Consider the following 23,531-nt stretch of genomic DNA (forward strand, 5'->3'; position numbering starts at 1 on the left):
AGCGCTCTTTGCGGTGCCACCGTGAAACACGGCAGATCTGAGCTAAGCGCCCACCTTTGTAAAAATTCGTCTGCTTACAATGTCGTATAACGGAGGTAAGAAGTACAAAAAAACGAAGAAAAAACATGCCTGTTGTGTGTGCCGCATATAACTGCAATGTCAAAAGGAAAAAGACAACTGATATATCATATTTCATGTAAATTTTATGAAGTTAAGTCCATAGTTTTGTTAATTAACAGCATTTTTTTTTCATGCATAAATGTGTAACAACGCCCGGCATAAACAAAATAAATGGTTCACCAGTAATGTACTTAAACTAAATACGGATAAAACCAATACAATTCAGTTTCAGACCCAGTGAAAAACAAATAGCAATACAATATTAAAACTGTATTTCGACACCGGCATCCTTTATTTCTGCTCCTTCTGTCCTTACTGCTTATACAAGAAGACGATGAGCTGTAGCTTATAAGAAGTTGGCCTATTTCGAAGACAAACGATTAATCAAATAAATGGTTCACTAGTAATAAAGTTAAACTAAATATGGATAAAACCGCTACAATTCCGTTTCAAACCTAGTAATAGCAACCAAATATTAAAATTGTATTTCTACACTCGCATCCAAAATAACGCAAAACTCAGGGGTAGGTCGTATTGTTGTTAGTATTTTGACTGGTAAGACATGAAAGAACATAATTGAGCACCCACGTGCAATAATGGGGTAAGTATGAATATATTTCCTAACTACTTACCCCATTATTGTACGTGGGTGCTCAATTATACACTAATAATTATCTGTGGTGCCACAGCCCTTGAAAGGCTCAGACAGACCAGCCGGCTGTTGGCCTCACGTTCACATTTCGATAATAATTATACTTTACTGTAACAAAAAAACTGAAAGCGTGTTTTGTCATGTTTCACCCACGTTACAAGCTTGGAGGTAAAGGTTGTTTACTATAGATAGGGCCTACTTTCATTCTATATCTTATGGTATAATAAATAGTTTTGCAACGTGTAGAGACTGGGAAAACAAGTTAATAAAATCATCCGAATCATACTCGTTCATTTTATAGGCAATCTTGCAGGTCGCATTTAAAAGAACCTAGGAATATTAACATTTTCTTCAGTATATGTATTTGCTAGGACTTCTTGTCATACTACATGACAATTTTGCTTAGGTTATTTTTTTAAGCATTCCTTCTAGGAATAGCTCAAGTGTTTTAAATTTAGCGTACATAAGTTTAGATTAAGTTCCTAGCACGTATTTGACGAAATACTAGGTTTTTCCACTTCAGTTTAACTGATTTATGCAAACGAAATTAAGACAGCTGACGATTCTAATGTCAGTTATCACCACGCCCACTTTGTTTTGGGCGCATAAGTTCATTACCGACGGTCGTTCAATTTTCTTCAAACGTGGCGGCGCAATGACCACTCTATATCTTTCTCTTTCTAACTCGTTGATTACAACCGATAACGAACATTTCACAGTTTACATAGCTTTTCACAAAAAATGCGAAATACGGCACAGTCAATGCTTTTTCGATCTAGACCAGGCCGTAATATTTGTTCGGGTTTTCTATTTTAGTGTATGGAGCTCAGTGAAATATTACATTATAATTTTATTGCGTATCATTGCTAAGCTTTATTTAGTGTAATTTGTCCATAAGTTCCGTTTACTTCTTGTTGCATAATATGTTGCAGAAATAATTACAAAACTGTGTTATTTTAATGTGAAGAGAATTTTACATGTTAACATAATCTGTTCGTGTCAACATTTCAAGTTTAGAATGGAAGCTATTTTGAGGTTCAATAAAAACGAATTTATATTGTGATTTTAATTTAGCACATCTACCTTCCTTAATTGTAGACAGAAAATTTACCATACCACTCCTATGAAATTAGTGTACGTACAATTGAGTTACTTCGTCTCTTAGGTAGTAGATAAATACAATAATTCAGCACTCTATTGTAGTATTAAAATACAGACAAATAGAATGTGACGGGTGTCATACATGACATTAAGTTTAATTATAATGTCTATTTGCGAATATAGGAATATAAGTTAAATATAGTAGTCAGACCGTAGTTGAGAGTGGACGTGTTTTCTTGTGCTGCTCCCAGTATTCCAGTGAAATCTTTTACAATGGGGGGACCAAAAAATAACCGTAAAGTGGAAAGTGAAAGCGGAAATGAAGTAAGTGGGGACAGCAAAGTAATATCTACTCTAAAACAAATGTTTGATGAGTTTAAATCAAGTATACATTTGGAGATAAGTGCATTACAGCAATCAGTTCAGTTCATGTCAAACAAGTTTGATGCATTTAGCGAAGAGCTATGTAAGACGAAAGAAGATCTGAAAACAACACAGGGGGAAGTGTGTGATCTAAAAAAGGAAAATGAACTCTTGTGGAAACAAGTAAATGAACTACAGCAGTACACGCGTAGAGACAATTTACTGGTGTTTGGGATTCCGGAAACTCCGGAAGAATCTGTTCCTATGATTGTCGAAAATATTTCGGAAGTCATCGGAGGACCGGAACTTGTCGCTGACTTAAGCGTTGTACATAGGTTACCTGCAAAACCCGGCAAGACGAAGCCTATTGTCGTCAGGTTTAACAAAAGAATTAGTCGAGACACATGGCTCCAGAAATTCAAGTTAGAAGCGAGGAAACACCCAGAAGGCCCAGGAATTCCACTACAAAGGATCAACCCTTTGCTACCTGATGGGAGGCTGACTGCTGGTGAACATCTGACAGTTGCTACCCGTGACCTACTAAATAGAACAAGAGAGGCAGCTAATCAGAAAGGGTACCGTTTTGTATGGACGAGAGATTGCAAGGTATTTATTCGTAAGGATGAAACGAGCCCTGCTTATAAGATCAATTCTGTCCAAGACTTAATTACATTGTAATTGTCTTACTGTCTGATTTTTGTTTCCTATTAATGTTAATATTTCTAAACAATGGATTATCTAATAAATGAGCTAAATTATTATTCCGCTAATAATAACACTCGCACAGCAGTTTTGGAAGACTTTAACTCTTGCAACAGTTACATTGGTAACAATTTACACGATTTTAAATTATTTCACTTAAATATACGCAGCTTAAATAAACATTTCTTGGAATTCTGTGCCACTATGCAAAATTTTAATAATCTTTTCGACTTCATTATATTGACGGAGGCTTGGTTAAATCATGACTCTGGTTATGATTTACCAGGTTATAAAAAGTTTGTCAAAACGAATAAATATAATAAATGCGATAGTTTAGTTGTCTACTGCAAAAATAATATTGATATAGTACATGTAGATATCCCACAATGTAATTCTATTCATCTTAATTTTATATGTAATAATACTCCATTCTCCATTGTGGCGATATATAGATCCCCAAACAATTTTATAAATGAATTTTTAGACAATTTTGAACTATTTTTGTTTAATTCTAAAGACACAAGCAATCAAATCATTGTTGGAGACATTAACATACAAATTCTAGAAGACAAATTAGACAGTACTGGCAATAGGTACATGAATATCTTACACGAATATGGATTTGTCAAATTTTTACACTCTATTACTCGGCCTGATTCTAAGTCTTGCCTTGATCACATATTTTTTTAAAACAAAGAGTAACTGGAAATTTGTACCTGCTGTTTTCTGTAGTGCTATTACCGGCCACTATGCAGTTATTGTATTATTCGAAATTGGAATTAAAAACTCGAATACATCTCAGTATCCTCTCCATATAAAAAGAAACATAAATTACAATAAGCTAATTTCGCTTATAGAAAAAGAAAATTGGGATTCCGTGCTTAACTGTGAAAATGCTGAATTATGCTTTCAAGTATTCCAAAATTTAATATCTAATTATATAGACATAAGCACAGATGTATCGTACCTTAAAGTATCTTGTAAATTAAGAAAAATAAAACCCTGGATCACCACAGGTATCATTAAGTCAATCCGTATAAGAGACAAATTAGCCAGAAATATTAGAAAAGAACCTGATAATATAAATCTAATAAATTATTACAAAAAATACAGAAATACCTTAACTCTTATTATAAGAAACATGGAAACTCAGTATTATCAATCTCAATTTCAGAAGTATCGAAATAATCCTAGGAAATTTTGGCAAACTATTAATGAAGCCACAGACGTAAATGTGAACCAAAATAGTATCATATCAGAGATTTTAAATGAAGAGGGAGAAATATTTAAAAATAAAAAAGACATAGCTAATGAATTTAATAAATATTTCTCAAAAGTAGGACATAGCATTGCATCGAACATCAACAAATCGGCATTTAACACGGAAAATTATTGCAGTGGCCATAATAACCACGCATCTTCCTCCATGTTTTTATCACCAGTAACCGAAGAAGAAATTTATAATATTGTTAAATCCTTAAAAAATAATGTCTCACCGGGAATCGACAAAATTACAAATAACACATTAAAGATTATCATTAAACATATATTAAAACCGCTTGTTTATGTATTCAATCTATGTCTCACCCAAGGAGTTTTCCCAGAATCTCTGAAAAATGCTGTAGTTGTACCGGTCCATAAGTCAGGGGAAAGAAAAAGTCTCAATAACTATAGACCTATATCCTTGCTCTCTAGCTTCTCAAAGATATTAGAAAAATGTTTAAAAAACAGATTAGTAAATTACTTAGAGAAAAATGTAATTCTCTCCAAACATCAGTATGGCTTCAGAAATAAATTATCTACGGATGACGCAATTATTGAAGTCACTGGTAAAATTATGCAGGAGTTGGATAACAGTTCTAAATGTTTAGGGATTTTCTTAGATTTAAGGAAAGCTTTTAACACGGTTAACCATCGTTTACTTCTGGACAAATTATTTGATATAGGAGTCAGGGGTATTGCGCATAAGTTATTTCAATCATACTTAAACAAAAGAACTCAGGTAACCAAAATTGATGATAATATCAGTGAAAATGTAAATATTGATATAGGTGTCCCTCAAGGAACAATTTTAGGTCCTATTCAATTTTTAATATATATTAATGATTTATTAAACATTGATTTGAAAGTACATAATGGCTCCTGTTATTCTTACGCTGATGATACGGTGGTGATTTTCAGTGGTTTAACTTGGGAGGACACTTATAAACATGCCAATGTAGGTATAAATTTGATCAAAAACTGGCTTGATGCAAATTTGCTATCTCTAAATATAACTAAAACTACTTTGGTGCCATTTTCTTTAACAGTCTCTGGATTGAACAAATTGAAATCACTTTCTCATTTAAAATTAATAATCCACAACTCATTTTGTAAACTCTCTACAACCTGTAAATGCCCTTGCCTGAAAGAATCTGTAGATGTGAAATACCTGGGAATTATTGTTGATCAATACTTGAAATGGGATAGACAAATCACATTTTTATTTAACAGGATACGTAAAACAATTTACAAATTTGTAAACCTTCGCCATTACTTGCCTACTCATGTATTACGTTAGGTTTATTTGGCTATAGTTGAATCTGTTATCCAATATGGTATAATTGGATGGGGAGGCATTACAAAAACTGCTCTTTTTCCTCTAATTATGTTGCAAAAACGTATAATCAAAATTTGTTTGAAAAGGCGACTGGATTATCCAACAAATTTGATCCATTCTGAATTGAATGTTTTTAGAATTGACCAAATTTATAAATACTCTTTAATGAAATTCTATCATAAAAATAGAATGAAATTTGTAGCTCAGCCACATGCTCATAATACAAGACGAAATGAAATTCTTAAATTAGTTGAACTTAAATATTTCACATCTGCTGCTTTACTACGCAGTACAAATTATGGTCCACGGCTATATAATTCGATAATAAAATTTCATCCAGAATTGACTACTTTAAGCAATGAAATTTTCAGATCCAGAATTAAAAAATTTATATGACAGACTTCCCTGTATATATTATTATGTACCATGTATTGTAAAACAAGTTTATTTCTATCCTAAGTGTATTTTTCTATCTTATCTTGGTTACTATATCAACATGACCTGCACTAATTATACTACTAATAATAATTTAATATTAATCCATCAATCTAAACATCGTCTCTTTTTTCACTCAGTTATTATTAGTATTATTATTCACTAATTTTATTATAATCTTTATGTGAGCTTTTTTCTTAAGTATTTTGTCTACAAAGTATGTGTATCTATGTAACGGAACTGTCCCCGAACACGAGCTTTGCTCTTTCGGGGTATTTTAATATAACGTTTTTATGTATATGTTATTATTAAATAAATAAATAAAATAAAAAATAAAAAAAATAACCTATATCCATATGACATAACATACATATGTAGTGACAGGGCATTGGAGACCACTAAAATTAGACAGAAAGGGGCAACTGGTACAGTAAACATAACCTATAATTTCAACATATCTAAATATTTGTGCGGTGCAACTGAAAATTATTGAATCGTGCATAAATGAATGTACAAGAATTTCGCAATATTTAATCAAAATAAAGGCAGGTATTGCACATACGAACAACGTAATTTTCACACCAAAAATAATATTACACCTTAACTCGGAAGGAATTATGTCTGAAGTGTCCCCTAATCATTGTTTTAAATTTTATTAATGCAATTACACTACATTTTAGAGAAATATATGTTACTCTTTATGCATTCCAATTAATTTATATGGTTGAAAGGCTGCCCTTCGTGATCGGGTTAAGCGAGTCACATGGCCTGCCTTACTGCCTGTATTAGATTACAATGGCAGTGACACTGTCTATTATTCCTAGTACTCACAGCGCTCCAAGCAGCTAGCAACTATAGAAAGAAATGTAACTCGTTGGCAAAAAATCATACCAAGCTTCATGACTGTATATAGTAGACTGTAGCTTTACGCTACCAACGTAAAAAGTGGATAATCTTTTTTCTTGTTCATAGTGTTTATGTTACTCGATAGTTTCGTCTACCTTCAAGTAGTTAATATCTGCAGCAAGTGTAGCTGTTCATTCATTATAATTCCAATATCTGATGCACGCTGTTACCTATATATTAAAGCCATGCACGTGTTTTAAATCCAACCTTGTATATTCGTACTTTTTTAAATCTTCTTTTGTATTACGAAAGTTGTGCGAGTTGCTATGTTATGAGTAAGAGTAATTCTTTACAGTTGTGCTACCAAAGAGAGGAAGATATTTATTCATACCCACCTACTGACCAAAATGCGTATATGCAACGCATGCCAAAAAGCCTCAACTAACCACACTAACCTGTCAGTGATACTCAACCTTACGAAATCTCGTTTTTTGCCCCTCTGCCTACTAAAAAGCTTACATGCAAGACATGCGATCCATTTTCCCCAATGGCTACCATTTTCACAGCAACTTTCCATGCTTATTCCGGTTGAGAAATTAGCTTCGTCACTCAATTTGTCTTTTATTTTCAGTAGGCTTGCCTTGACTAGAAGCTTAGTATGTAAATACAGCCATGTTTTTTTTTTATTTTAGTATGTTATTTTACTATGCTTTATCAACATCTTAGGTTATTTAGCGTCTGAATGAGATGGTGATAATGCAGGTGAAATGAGGTGGAATTGAAATGTTTTGGTAGCGGAATTGTAAAGAAATACTTTAATATGTTATATGTTTGTGTTATATACAGTATTGTTGTCTCATATGTTATGTATTATGTTATGATATATTGTTTGTTACCTTGTATTATGGGTCCCTATCACCATGGCATGGAATCAAGGAAAAACTAAATACATGATTATGTCCACCTTTAAGTTGAGAAGGACCCCTAAGAATATTAACATCCAGGAGTATACATTTGAAGGTGTATCCAAATTCAGATATCTTAGAGTTATTATTAATAATAACTGTGATGTGAGTGGTTGTGTCAACGACAGAATACAGGCTGGAAATTGGGCTTATTACGCTAATCTTCCACTGTTTAAAAATCAGTTGTTATCGAGGATGACAAAGATTAAAGTTTATAAAACATTAGTTCGTCCTGTAGTTCAGAGACATGGACATTTACAAAGAAAGTCGAGAACTCCTTAAGAAGTTTTGAACGGAAGATTCTGCGTACAATTTTTGGCCCAGTCAATGATCATCAAGGATGGAGGATACACTCCAACAATGAACTTCTTAACCTGATAGGAAGTCAAGATGTTGTAAAATTTATGAAAGCTCAAAGACTGAGATGGCTAGGACATGTAAACAGGATGCCTGAAACACGCACTCCTATTAAAATGTTAAAGGGTAGACTATATAACAGGAGGAGAAAGGGTAGACCAAAGTTAAGATGGATGGATGGGGTATCCAAAGATCTTGAAATTATGGGAGTGAGAGGATGGACTAACATGGTAAAGGACAGAGTAAGATGGAAGGCTGTTGTTAAGGAGGCCAAAACCCACCCCAAGTTGTAGTGCTAACTGATGATGATGATCACCATGGCATGGCGCATCCTCAGGTTGTGGGTAAAGGAGACAGCCTCCAGATATGGTGGGTAGCTGTGAATATATTGAATAAGCAGTCGCGGACAGCCAGTGGTCCTCCAGCTTGGGGGTCGGGTGAAGTGCTAATAACCCAGCTTGTTACCAAACCCCAAAATAAGACTCGGAATGGGACTGATTATTTGATGCAACCACAGCAAAGGAATAAGAATATGAGATTCGGTACTTGGAATGTAAGAAGTCTATATGGGACAGGAAATGTAACATTAGCAGCAAAAGATATAGAATAGACTTTGTGTGAGTACAGGAGGTTAGGTTAGATGGGAATGGCATATTGCCAGTAGGAGATTACTTGTTGTATTATGGGGAAGGAATCAATAATCACCAATTAGGACCAGGACTCATTATTCATAAAATAATAAAATCAGTAGTAAGAAAGGTCGAATTTATCGCATTTAGTACTTAAGGGTAGATTGTGCGATATCGGAGTTATAGTCGCGACGCTGTTATTCCCGGCGTGACTCCTCCTCTTTGATTACGTCTTAGAAAGTGAAGGCTCTATAAAGTCTAGGTAGGTAGTATCGTTCGCCATTTTTGTTCTTTCATTGCAGAGCTACCACACGAGGAATCTATTTGCCACACTGTTAAACATTATCATGTCGTAGCTCCTATGATAATAAATCAAACGCACTGTAATTCAGCAAATAATTGAGCGGCAAATAACGTCCTCGTGTGCTTTCTGCGAACGCCAACGAAAGAGCCAAAATGGCGGGCGATTATATTAAGTATTTATCCAGCCTTAGGAAATGCATAACATCTTCATCAGTGAATCACAAGACGCACACGTTTAAATGTAGCCGACCTACAACGTGATTTGTTGCTGGAAATTAGAGCGACGGGACTATACAAATGCTCACGACCATGTAAAAGAGGAATTGGAACACACTTTTGATCAGTTATCTACATATCACATGAAAATTTTATTTGGGGATTTCAATGCTAAAGGAGAACAGGAGGATATTTTGAAACCATCTATAAAAGAGAGCCTACAAATAATTTGTAATGATAATGGAGTCAAGCTTGCCACATCAAAAAATTTAATTGTGAAAAGTACAACATTTCTGCATAAAGATTTACATAAACATACTTGGACTTCTCCAGATGGGTTGACACACAACCAAATAGATCACATGAGGAGCAACTAATCGAATCGTATTATGTGTGCGTGCATATGAATGGGGACCAGTTCCCGGCCCACAGTTTTCGAGTAAATTGCTAATTAAGAAGAGGGAGTGAAATTTTGCTGTTTCCGTTTTTTACGGTTTTGTTTTCTTTTATGTGTAAACTAACCACAATATAAGTGTCAAGGTCGAGGTAAGTTGGAACACTGGAAAGTTTTATAATTTAGTCGAAAACGAAAAGGGACCAGTTCCTGCTGCATAATGTTTTCTCATTACTTTAACACAGTCTATATACTTATTAGCTATTTTATCATCAACAGACTGACTCATCATCATAGCTACTTCTTGTGTGTTGGTTTCTTGGAGAAACCAAGAGTCAGGAAGTGATAGGGAAGAAAGTAGTGTAAAGAATAAGGGTGCAAGTGTAAGTGGAAATCTAGTATGCGAAAGTGAAAGCGTGGGGGGAAAAATAAAAGAGGAATAGAAGAAGAAATAAATAGAAAGACAGACAAAGACAGAAATAAGGCAGAGACGAACAGTAAAGAAAGGTCAAAACCTGAGATTATAGCAAAGATATGTGATACGTTTAAAAAAATGTGGATGTGATCAAAAAGTGCAAATAAAGTGAAACTGGATAAGATCGTGAAGTATAGCGGAGAGAGAAAGCGTATAAGCAGATGTGTAAAATAAAATATAAGTATTTATAGGAAGTGAGAATAGTGACAAAGGATTAGGTGTAAGCAGAATAGTGAAGTGAAAGTGAGCGCAAATAGGAATGAGAGAAAATAGTGAGAAAGGGTTAAGAGAAGTGGACAAGTGACAGCATGAAATTAGTACTAACTTTTGAACGTTGGAACAGTAAATGAATACAAGAGAAAGATAAGAGAAAAGGTCAAAGAACAATTAGGACAAATAATTCAATATGATAATTTATAGAGAAAAATTGAAATTGAGATTTTAGTGAATAGTAGTTAGAGGATAAAGGGGATGTGAAAGTAGTATAGAATATTAGATATATTAGGATTAATGAACAAATAGAGAATAGCAAATGAAATGTAGGAGAAATACTGAAGGGGAGTTTGGAGTTTTGCGAAATACGAACATTAAGGAGTGGAAAATGGGAGGTAGAAATGTCAAAATCCACTGTTATATCTTTTGAACCAACAGACATGCAGCTTTGAAATTTAACAAAGGCTCTTTTCTGGAATTCGTTTATACTTTTGAGATTGTTTAAATTTTACCACCTAAGAGAGTGAAGATAAGAGGAAAGGGAAGGGAGTTGAAAGTTTTAAAATTATTTTAACTTTTCGACATGAAGCTTTAAAATTCAAAATGAACGTTACTTTCTACAACTACAATTTAGGTTAAACATTTTGGATAGTTTTTTTTAAATATCATCCCTAGAGGTAGAGCCTAATGCAGAGGAGGTAGAGGGTGAGAAATATCATGTCGTCCGATCTCAATGAAATGTTATATCTGGGGGGGTTTTCAGGTAACAGAATACGAATGTGGCATTATTTTGTGCAAATTTATTGCTTAAGATAATGAAAGGAGGCAGACATAGGTGAGAAATTAAATTTGATGTGTGGAGGGTTTTCGAGATGCAAAATACTGATGTGACAATTTGTGCGAATTCAATAAGGCAGATTGAATTCTGGCGTCTGGCAACTGTTTCTCGGAATTACCTGTGAAACTGAAGTCTCCTCTCTCACCGCAAGTGATAAGAGCTGTGAACACCAAGAATTGTTCTGTAACTAACACAGATAAATACTAATGTGTTATTTAGGAGTGCCTAGTAAGTTATCATGATGCTGATTCGGGAAGCAGTTATAATTTCATAAAAATCAGCTGCCTCTGTTTTCGTTTCCAATCATGAACATGTCTCCAGGCAGTGCATGTTGTTTATCAATGGCCAGGGCGCTCTTTTTATCAGTACAAGGCAGTGTTCTGTGATAATCGTCTGTCATTTGTAATGTACAACTTGAGTATGAATCCATTGTGTACTGTTATTCTTCAGCAGTAGGATAGGCAGCTTAATTTATACTAGTCAGTACTGCATATTGTTTATATTCACATAAAATAATTGAAACACAATTAAAGGTATTTCCTTTTTTGTCACATATTTTTCCGATTTTTAGCACATAAAACATAAATATTTTCCCGAGTTTAGTACCTAAAAATCCAAGCTCTGTTCATTAGGTAAGAGCACCTCTCTTATTACATTAGCTACCTCTCTATTTGCAGAATCTTTAGTTTCGTCTATTGAGTCCCAAATTTTTTTACTTGGTTTATCAGGTAATCAGCCCAAGCTGGAATCGAACCCGAACCCTAGCGCAACTTCGGATCGGCAGGCGCCTTAGCCGACTGATCTACACCGCTGTTACCTTATGTAATCTGTCACTTTTTATAGCAAACTTTGAAATATTTCCGCAACATCGAATCATTTTATTTGTGTATTTTACTAGGAATTAGTTTATGGTAGGATTTTCAAGTTTTCAAAATGGAATATCAGCACGAACAAAGGCATGACATACATTTTCAAAAAATTCAGTTTGAATACCTGGAAGTAAGAAACTAGAGGATGTTCCTGCCTGTTTGTTCACTTGTAACATTTTAAGTTGGTTATTGTGTCCTTTAGTGTGGCAGTGCTGTTGTTTGAACCATCTTGAACACCACTGATTTTTAGATTACGGTACATAAATTGCATTGCATTTTTTTCCCATCATTGTCTACCAAACTCCTGCATAGGTAACTCTAAACATATAGATTTAATCACTTTCGGAATATTAATGAATTTTTATCACCAATATTCTGCTGTAAGTCAGTGTCCGACCATCATGACGTCATTGGAGCCAGAATGTAGTCCTCGTCATTCAGGGGTTAATATCTAAAAAGTCAGCAGTCTAGTTATGTTATGTGTTATGTTATGTTAAATCAATGAACATTGCATTTCAATGTTTCTGAGCTCTTCAGTCTGTCTTTGTCTATTTTATCTCTCACATGATTTTTTCTTCATTTCCAGGAGGATACATTTGGCATGATTAAAGCAAACCAGGACAATCAGCTGGAAGTAGTGACGGAGGGATGTGAGGATATGATCCAGAGGTGAGTGTAAAGTGCATGTGTTGTATTTTTGTTTGGTTTTGCTGCTGAAATAAGTGTGTTCTACTGCAGTTGTTGAGTACTGCCATTCACATGGCTGTGATAATGTTAGTGATGGAAAAAATTATGTGCGAAATAATTGAATAACCAGGATTGAAAATGCATTAAGCCCAAAGAACCAAATTGTACAAGAGAGACAAAAAACGTTGTAAAACTGCGTTTCTGTCTGTGAAAAATTAATCACTAGATTCATTTTTTAGATTTTCATACCTACACATGTACCAGAAATATTATTGAAGATATGTTCAATCAGGATGTATTTATGTTGGTTTAAATGACCTGGACTTGCATCTTTTTGATTCTTGGACATGATTAGTAGGTTGCCATGGGAAGTTTATATGTACACCTGATGTCTAAAGAAGTATTTTAGTATTACAAAGTGAATGTTTGAATATAGATTAGCTCACTACATCAGTAAGTTAGGCATTACTGCCATCGCTGGAGTCATCCTCATCTTCCTGTGACGGCAATGAGTTGTACAAGTTCTGTGCATGCTTGCTTAAATATTTACACAATTTCTTTATATCATCCAGTTTGCAAGACTTGACACGCTACCTGTTTGTGTACAATGAAGTGTTTGGTAGCGAGATCACACCTGTTGTAGGTTTACAAGTTCGGAAGTACTCACACAGCTCACCATTCATGCTCTCTGTTGTTTTGACCTGAAACTTGTATGCACTACTATAGGTCAGTACCTTATACTTGGATAACGTGGACTTTCTGCCACTGTTAGTTACAGTTTTTTTAAATAACCCTTTAGGAACTCTTTATGTTTCCTAAAATCGTCCCCCTTCATGACCACAACATCATACGAGGGGGATCCAGGAAATAACGACCGTTTTGTTGTAATAATTAAAAAAAAAAATATTTATTTGAAAAAACAAAGTCTGTTACATAACTGAAGCTTCCTTTACTCCTCTACATAATCACCACCTGCATTTAAACATTTGTCGTATCTGTTCACTAGCTTTAGAATTCCCGTGTTATACTCCTCTGCCGCCAGTTCATTAAGCCAGGTGTTCACTGTCTTCTTCAACTCTTCATCACTTCCAAAACGCGTACCACCCAGAAAGTCTTTCAGCTTAGTGAAAAGGTGAAAATCGCTAGGAGCAAGGTCTGGACTATAGGGCGGATGATCAAAGATTTCCCAACTGAATTGATCCAGCAATTCTCGAGTTGAAGCAGCAGTGTGCGGGCGGGTGGGCGTTGTCGTGAAGAAGCACAACTCCTCTCGAAAGCATTCCTCGCCTCTTGTTTTGGATGGCTCGCCGTAGTTTTTGTAAAGTCTCACAATAACGATTTGCATTGATCGTAGTGCCTTTTGGCATGAAATCCAGCAAAAGAACACCTTTGCGATCCCAAAAGATAGTAGCCATGACTTTTTGTGTTGAGAGAGTCTGTTTGAATTTTCTCGGTTTCTTGGGTGATGAGGGATGATGCTACTGACGTGATTGGCGCTTGGTCTCTGGGGTGTTTTGAGACACCCAGGTCTCATCGCCAGTCACAATTTGATCAAGAAAGGCGTCTTCATCTGTGTGATATCGCATCAAGAATGTCAATGCTGAGGCCATTTTCTGAGTTTTGTGTTGGTCACTTAGTTGCCGTGGAACCCATCGTGCACAGATTTTGTGGTAGCCAAGATGTTGCGACACAATTTCACCAAGCAAAGAACGAGAAATGTCAGGAAAGGCAATATGCAATTCGTCGAGTGATGTGCGCCTGTCTTGCAAGATTCTGTCGTTCACTTTAGTCTTCAGGTCTTCTGTGTTCAGTGATGGGCGTCCGGGTCGAGTTTCATCGTGGACATTTGTTGAACATTTCGCACCATTTTCTCACATTTCTTTAATTCATTACAGTATCACCATACACTTCTTTCAATTGCCGGTAAATTTCTGCAGGTTTCAAATGTTGGGCATTCAAAAATCGAATCACACTCCTCACCTCACAGTCGGCGGGATTATCAATCACGTCGTTCATTTTGAAGTAACACAAAATGCACAATGGCGACTTGTTGCAACCAGTACTCACAACATTATGAGAACACATGTTAAGGAAGCCAGTTGACCTTCAAACAAGGAAGGGGAGTCAGCTGCTCGGCAGGTATGCGCAAACGGTCGTTAATTCCTGGATCCCCCTCGTATTTTCGTCTGACCATGTCATACCATCCTTGTGGTACCTCTATTCTCTCAACCTTTTTCTTCATACTTTCAATGACCGAGAAACAATGGTCACAATGTAGGTCACTTTGGCCTCGTATTAATAAGTAATGTACATCGTTGAACCTGTGACACTGTATTTAAGTACAGCCAAAGCTATTTGTAAGTGGCAGCACTGTTTCATAAATTAAAGTGTGCAGTATTTCTACTATTATTATAAATTTTATTAAAGTCTTCTGCATATCAAGAACCAGGTTTGAACATTCAGCACAACTGTGACAAACACGGTTTTCATTCCTCATTGAAAATCCAGAAAGTCCAGGACAACTACGCTTTTCATTCCTGGGGCCACATTGTCAGTGCCTACTAACATGGGTTGGAAATGGCCTACCTTTGTTTCCATTCCCATATCGATGTGCATCACCAAGAAGAATATGCTGCCGCGTTTTTGATGGACTTAAACGGTTTTCAAACTGGACGATTCAGTTGTGCAATACACAACATGTGCAGCGAATAAACCTTGGCATGGGATTCTGGAATTGGCCAATGTAGAAAATTTACAAGGAGACTACTTTTGTTGGGGAAGGAAGCTACACCTTCCTTAACCTTTATATATACATATATATATATATATATTTTTTTTTTTCAAATTTATTCACAATTTACATTTGAAGTGATACATAAGAATATATACCCGAACTGAGCATATGCTCGTGCTCGGGTACAGTCCAGTAGTCTACATAAATTTTACAGAGATCAATAATAGAATTGATGTTAGAAATAATAGTAACAATAATAATAATAATAATAATAATAATAATAATAATAATAATAATAATAGAATAACCGTGACAGAGGTAATACAAAGATAGTAATACAAATTATTTAATTAATAATAATAATAATAATAAAACAAAAATATTAACAATAATAAAATAAATACTAAGACTGATAAAATAAAATAATAAAACCACTTAGCGAGAGTTAACACAACTTAAATAAACATGTAATAACCAGAAAAAAAAAAAACGAACTCGAAAATCAACAAAAAAGTTCGTCGTATCGCAGACATCAGCAACTGCCGTATTGACATTGTGATTCATTATTGGTAGGAGAGGGGAGCCGAAGGTCTACATTCTGACGTTCTCTTCGAATCATCTCATACAATCATGGGAAGTTAATGCTGAAAAACCAAATGTCTACGAGTCAAACTGTTCATTAATACCAGGATAAATACAAATAATACTGAAATATATTAATCAAGTTTAATTTATAGATCTCTCCTTTTGTGCAAGAGGTATCATATAATAATATTTTATTAATGGCGGGGAAAATATAAATTTCAAGAACTCTCTAGTGACAGAGATAGTGACAAGTACAATCAAGTGTATCTGTGTCGATGATAAGAAATCATTTATTGGAAATATACACTGATATTAATTAAGAAAATGATCTCTTTATATTTATTACAATGTTTTATCTTATAGGTTTTATATATATATATATATATATATATATATATATATATATATATATATATATATTATTCTGGTATTTATTCTTGTTATTTAGGTTATACACGTGAATATTTATTATTATTATTTTTGCATTGATTTTCTTTAAATTTATTGATTTTAAATAGTGATTTTGTTGCATTTTGAGTGTAATTACTTAATTAGTTTAATAGGATTATACTATATTATATAGTAAAATACTGATTTGTGACGTTTAGCAAAAGACTCGCATTTTAAGTCCGTAATATGGGTTTAGATATGTTCCTTAGCACATGTTTTACTTTAAGTGTACTTGAGAAGCTGTTTACTGACTTTGAATTTACACTGTGAAGTAATATTATAATATAGGCTAGTGTTATACGTGGCACTGAAGGATAATAGAACAGAGCCACAGTCATAATGTCCAAACGAAAATGGCAGAAGCATAAATTTCCAAAGTATAAAATGCCCAATACAAATATGTCCAAAATGTAAAATGTCCAAACACAAACATGTCCAATGCAAATATGTCCAAACAAAAATGGTCTAAATAAAGGAATGTGTAAAGTAACTTATGTTACATATCGAGTTTCATAACAATCTGGTCAGCCATTCTCGAGTCATTAAATAGCCTATCATGAAATGGAGTAGTAGTAGTAATAATAATAATAATAATAATAATAATAATAATAATAATAATTGACTACAAAACAAAAAATATTTCTAATGCAAAACTGTTTGAAACAAAAATTTACGGTTACTACTTTAATATTGGTAACAGCGAAATTCAACACCAGCTGTGAATTGAAATTCCTAGGCAAGTCCTCAACTGTGAAAGAAATTTATTTTTAATTCTCAGAAAACAGTTGGAGTTACACATTTTAAATATTTAGCAATATTAGTTGACGAAGTGGTGCCTTCTTGGTATCACTTGTGAGGTTCAGACCTGTCTTCGGACAGTTAACTAAACAACAACAACAACAATATTAGTTGACGCTTAAGTAAGGTTAGCAGTGAAACATGGCTCAAATAATTGTGTCTCAAGAAGTTCAGTCATTACTGCATTATCACAAGTATTCTCATTATAACAACAAAATTTACTGGCGTTGTATACAACGAAATGGATGCAATGCATGCTGCAAAAGTGACAACAATTTTCAGACAACAACTTTTATGCGATGGAATGAGGCACATTTGCGTGAAGGGAATACTATAGATGCAGCTAGAACAGAAACAGTGATAACAATAAGGAGAAGAGGAGCTGCCGAGCACCCAAATGAACCACAGAGCTTGGACATAAAGTTTTGACCGACATCCAGGATGAAGAACTTCAATGTAGTTTAATAGACCATGGTAACCTGAGAAGAACTATCAGTAGGGCTCAGAATCGGCACAGACCAGTTAATGTGCAGGCCCTGCAGGATTTATGGTTGCAACATCCATATACCCACATTACCAGAAGTAAGAAGTTCCTAATTTTTTATTTGGGTGTTGTAATCTTGACAGAAATTGATATTTGCAACAGCGAGAAAGATTTAAATTTTTTGTAGAAGTAGGATTATATTTACTGACGGCATGTTCAAAAGTGTACCAACAATATTCGTGCATTTGTGTTTGTTTTCCCATTAGTGTTCACATTGACAACACGAAAAACAGAAGATATTTATTTCAGAATATATGAAAAATTAAAATCTTATTCTCTGAGGAACACATTACAATTGAAACCAGAACTAGTTATGATGGATTATGAAATGGCTAACGTGAATGCAGTCTGGCGTTCTTTCAATGGTGCCACAGTGAAGGGGTGTCTTTTTCACTTGACACAATCTTTGTATATTATTTCAATGTACCGAAGTACATATGATATTTCCATGCAGATATTCTGCGTCATCATACGATGAAAGAGTAATAGAACGGAGAAAAATTCTCTCCGGTGCCGGGATTTGAACCCGGGTTTTCAGCTCTACGTGCTGATGCTTTATCCACTAAGCCACACCGGATACAACCCCGATATCGGACAGAATTGTCTCTGATTGAGTTCCAACTCTTGGGTTCCCTCTAGTGGCCGCCCTCTGCACTACGTCATAGATGTCTATGAACATAGGACCGAAGTCCACACATGTGCTGAGGTGCACTCATTATGAGTGACTAGTTGGCCGGGATCCGACGGAATAAGCGCGTTCCATTACTCTTTCATCGTATGATGATGCAGAATATCTGCATGGAAATAACATATGTACTTCGGTACAATGAAATAATATATGATATGCTTAAATCACGAAGTGTTTTAAGACGGCGCTTATTCCGTCGGATCCCGGCCAACTAGTCACTCATAACGAGTGCACCTCAGCATATGTGTGGACTTCGGTCCTATGTTCATAGACATCTATGACGTAGTGCAGAGGGCGGCCACTAGAGGGAACCCAAGAGTTGGAACTCAATCAGAGACAATTCTGTCCGACGTCGGGGTTGTATCCGGTGTGGCTTAGTGGATAAAGCATCAGCACGTAGAGCTGAAAACCCGGGTTCAAATCTCGGTGCCGGAGAGAATTTTTCTCCGTTCCATTACTCTTTCATCGTACAATCTTTGTATCAAAAGGTTATGAACCAAGGTCTGAAAGAAGCCTACATAGATCGTGAGCATCCAGAAGTGCGACACGCAATAATGGAGGGTATATGGCTTTATCATTTGTGCTTGTAAATGATGTGAAACAAAAATTTATCCAGCTGTTCAATAATCAACCAGATGTAGTTCTTGAGTTTGCCGATTACTTTGGTCACACATACCTGCGAGGAAAAAGAGCTGTTGGGAGAAGACAAGCTATTCAACATTTACTCGCACCACCCACATGGAATGTTCACGAAATGGAGAAGAGCGAAGCAACAATGTTGTGGAAAGCTTTTGTTTTAAATATCAACGGATGGTAGGAATCTGACATGTATCCGTGTGGCATTTCACTGAAAATCCTAAAGATGAGCAACAAGATAATGAAAACGTTGATTTTCAAGTTCGGGGAGGGCACAGGCAAGTCAGACTGTCGGTCAGGAGGAGGTACAAGACAAATCAACAAGCTGAAATGATGGTTGGTCGGTATGAAAATTACAAAGAAAACCAGAACATTATAACTTATCTGAGAGCAATATGTTACACTCTTAAAATTCACATAGATCCATAAGCCGATGATCTTGGTGACAATTTTCACTTTGGACGTTTTTATATTGGAGTGTTGTATGTTTTGTATTGATGTTTAGTCAGCTGTCTGAAAACAGGTCTGAACCTCACAAGTGATACCAAGAAGGCACCACTTATGAGGCAACTAGGCAGGGTGACCAGTTCCTGTACCCTCCATTGCATACATCACCGACTAGCTACATATTACACTAGTCAAACTTCAGATGCAATGTTTTGTATTGTTAGTGTTTAATATCATATATTATTACCTAAGGAATAATTCATTTTTCTTTGAACATTACAGGCCTATACTTTAAAGATTTTGTACTATCGATATTTCAATATTGGAGTGTTGTAACTATGTTTTTAGTGTGATTGTTTAATATCATATATTACCTAAAGAATAATACATTTTTCATTGGACATTTTTATTTTGGACATTTTTACACTTTGGACATTTTTTTTTTTTATTTATTGAGTTTGCCCCAATGAGTATAACTCATATGTAGGGGCTATACAAGAACACATGCATATGTTGTACAATGTAATTGAAAAAGTCATGGAACTGCAGTCTGTGGGAAACAAACAATATCACAAGAATTTATGAAAGAAAGAAAACAAAATAAGAACAAGTAGTAAGATAACATAAAGTTTTGGGCAGAAAGAAGAAAAAGTTTGAAACCATGAAATAAATAAATCAACTGAGAATTAAAATAAATAATCTTTCCAAAAACGTATTTTTAAACAATTCTTAAAACACCAGCAATTTGGTAAAAGTCTATATTCTAAAGGAAGTTGGTTAAAAGTTGTTGTTAAAAAATGGTTAAGTCCTTTCGTTCCATAAGTTACTGAGCAATGCTGAGAAAAATATATATTGTCTTTTTGTCTTGTTAAATAAGTATGTATATCTTTATTAAACTGAAATGTAATATTACTATGTATTAAATTGTTAATAACTTTGTACATGAAAATAGCAGCACCTAATTTGATAATTGATTCAACTGGCAGAACGAAACAAAACTGATATAGATATTTAACTGGAGTCAAATAATGAAAACCCAATAAATTTTTAAAGCTCTATTTTGAATAATTTGTAAAGGTCTCAAAGCAGTTTTCTTATTATGTCCCCAAATAAATGACATACGGTATACATTAGATGAGAATGGATAAAAGCATAATATACATTCAAGAGACAAGATATAGGCAAAGATCTTTTAAGCCTTTTCAAAATACCAGACATTGGAGCAGTTTATATCGGATATTATTGCTTTGGACATTTTGCACTTCGGACATATTTATATTTTATATTTAACGACGTTCGCAACTGCCGAGGTTATATTAGCGTTGCTCGTGTGCCAGAATTTTATTCCGCAGGAGTTCTTTTGCATGCCAGTAAATCTGCTGACATGAGGCTGTCGCATTTAAGCACCTGGGCTGGGATCGAACCCGCAATCTCGGGCACAGAAGGCGAGTACTATACTGACCTATGGCGATGAGACATTACTGCATTGAACGTTTTTCACTTCGGACGTTTTTGTATTGGACATTTTATAATTTAGACATTTTTGTTTTGGACATTTTGCTTTGGACATAATGGAATGATCGTCCAATCGGTCTTGTCATGTACGAGGCGCATCCAGAAAGTAAGTTTCCCGATTTTTTCCCCTTGAAAGTAAACGTAATTAGCCATGTCAATTGCGCATGCGTAACAGATCTATGACGTATCAATCATATGCCAGCCGGACAGGTCCCGCGTGGTGCCAGTAGCGTGGCAGCAGTGGTCCGAAATGGAAGCTCTTATTCCTTCTCCCGCCGCCTGCGAGATTCGGTCGGTGATAAAATTCTTTAATGCACAAAGCATTGCGCCAATTGAAATTCATCGGCAGCTCTGTCAGGTCTATGGGCCGAACATCATGAGTAAGCAGATGGTGCGTCGCTGGTGTAGGCAGTTTTCCGAAGGTCGTCAAAGTGTCCACGATGAAGAGCGCAGTGGGCGACCGTCCCTCATCAATGATGATCGTGTTGGGCTCGTGCGGCAATGCATCATGGAGAACCGTCGCTTCACGATTACGGAGCTGAGCAGCCATTTTCCGCAGATCTCGCGATCCTTGTTGCATGAGATTGGATTGTCACTAAGCACCTGCTGTTCAAAAAAGTCTGTGCTAGGTGGGTGACGAAAAACCTGACACCCAAACACAAAATGCAACGTTTAGGAGCAGCACTGACATTTCTGCAACGGTATCACGATGACGGCGACGAGTTCCTCGACAGGATCGTCATGGGCGATGAGACTTGGATTTCGTACTTCACCCCAGAAACCAAGCAGCAGTCAATGCATTGGCGGCATAGTGGACCTCTGGTCAGGACGAAATTCAAACAGACGCTGTCGGTACGGAAAGTGATGTGCACGGTGTTCTGGGACAGGAAGGGCATTCTGCTCATTGACTTTCTTCCAAGAGGTGAAACAGTGAACGCTGACCGTTACTGTGAAACACTGCGAAAATTGCGACGTGCCATTCAAAACAAGAGGCGTGGAATGCTTACTGCAGGTGTTGTGCTCCTCCATGACAATGCTCGTCCACATTCGGCTCGGCGCATAGCAGCTGTTTTGACGGAATTTGGCTGGGAGTTGTTTGATCACCCACCCTACAGTCCTGATCTTGCTCCCAGCGATTTTCACGTTTTCTTGCACCTCAAGAAATTCCTTTCGTCTGGTGAGCGTTTTGGCAACTGCGAAGAACTGAAGACGTCTGTCACATGCTGGTTCCATTCACAGGCGGCAGAGTTCTATGACAGAAGAATATAAAAGTTGATCCCACGATACGACAAGTGTCTCAATTCTGATGGTGGCTATGTTGAAAAATAGCTGAAACATTGCTGTACCTGTTGCCAATAAATGTTTTCCTGAAAGTGTGTGTTCTTTTTTTTTTAAATAGGGAAACTTACTTTCTGGATGCGCCTCGTACTTGCAGTGACACCTTTTGATCTTGTTAGGTTGGAGACATCGACATTGTGACTTCCAGAAATATTAATGGAGTAGTTAGTTACACGGTCGTCCTTGTGCACTGTGTCAAAATAGACATGTATGCTGCTAAATGGTAAACCGAGCATTTTACTGGAAATGGACTTGCATAATTGTGTATAATGTACACTGTTGTTATGTACTGGTACCAATTTTTCTGTTATTCCTTTTTCTCATCTTTTGTTTAGACTCAATTTATTTTATTTTCTCTCTGCCGCAAGGAGAATGTCCCATACAGCGTATTAGTAATTACAATATTATAATGAATGATATGGGAAGGGAAAATTTTGCCCATCTGGAACCATACGGCTTGTAGGTGCCTAAGTTTTGTACACGAATATCTCTACTGATTTTAGATCATCTCTTGATGTTCCTAATATAGGCTATCTTCTTTAATGTTAACAGACATAAATGGTCCATGTGTACAGCACTGGAATCCAGAACCATATACAGTATAAGACAATGGCTGAAAAAAACAACCTAAGTGCTAAAGATTTCCTCCGAGATTAATGAAGACAGGTGTGAATCTATTGCAAGAGATTCATGTGACCTTTAAATCAACCTTGTTTTACAGCTAAAGAAAAATTATTTCTTTATTTCTTCTTTAACATAAAAACATCCATTAAATAGTGATTGCAGGGATAGGGAGAGGAGAGTAAAATATATGCTTATTTTAAGAGAGTAAAGGGGCAGGGCATATGACGAAGAAAATAATCGCTTTAACAGCACTGAATGTCTGGTAGTGGTTTGATTAATCGTTCAAAACTCTTTTTCCAGAATTTTCAGACGAAGCATCACTTCGAGTAATTCATTTACGTCAGTTATTCCATCTTATCATGAAACTTGTTTGTTATACATTGGAATATTTGAGCGGTGCTTCTGAAA

At 35.7% G+C, this 23,531-nt stretch overlaps 1 protein-coding gene across 1 annotated transcript in view; it reads left to right on the forward strand.

The window, feature by feature from the left end:
- Window positions 1-23,531, forward strand: part of LOC138693218 (zinc finger protein 121-like) — a 54,984-nt gene that overhangs the window by 20,981 nt on the left and 10,472 nt on the right. The window contains exon 5 of the mRNA XM_069817011.1: window positions 12,664-12,746. Within this exon, the coding sequence (XP_069673112.1) occupies window positions 12,664-12,746 (83 nt within the window). The remainder of the gene's footprint in view (window positions 1-12,663; window positions 12,747-23,531) is intronic.

The sequence above is a fragment of the Periplaneta americana genome, chromosome 17 (genome assembly GCF_040183065.1).
Source record: "Periplaneta americana isolate PAMFEO1 chromosome 17, P.americana_PAMFEO1_priV1, whole genome shotgun sequence".
In the NCBI taxonomy this organism is placed as follows: Eukaryota; Metazoa; Arthropoda; class Insecta; order Blattodea; family Blattidae; genus Periplaneta; species Periplaneta americana.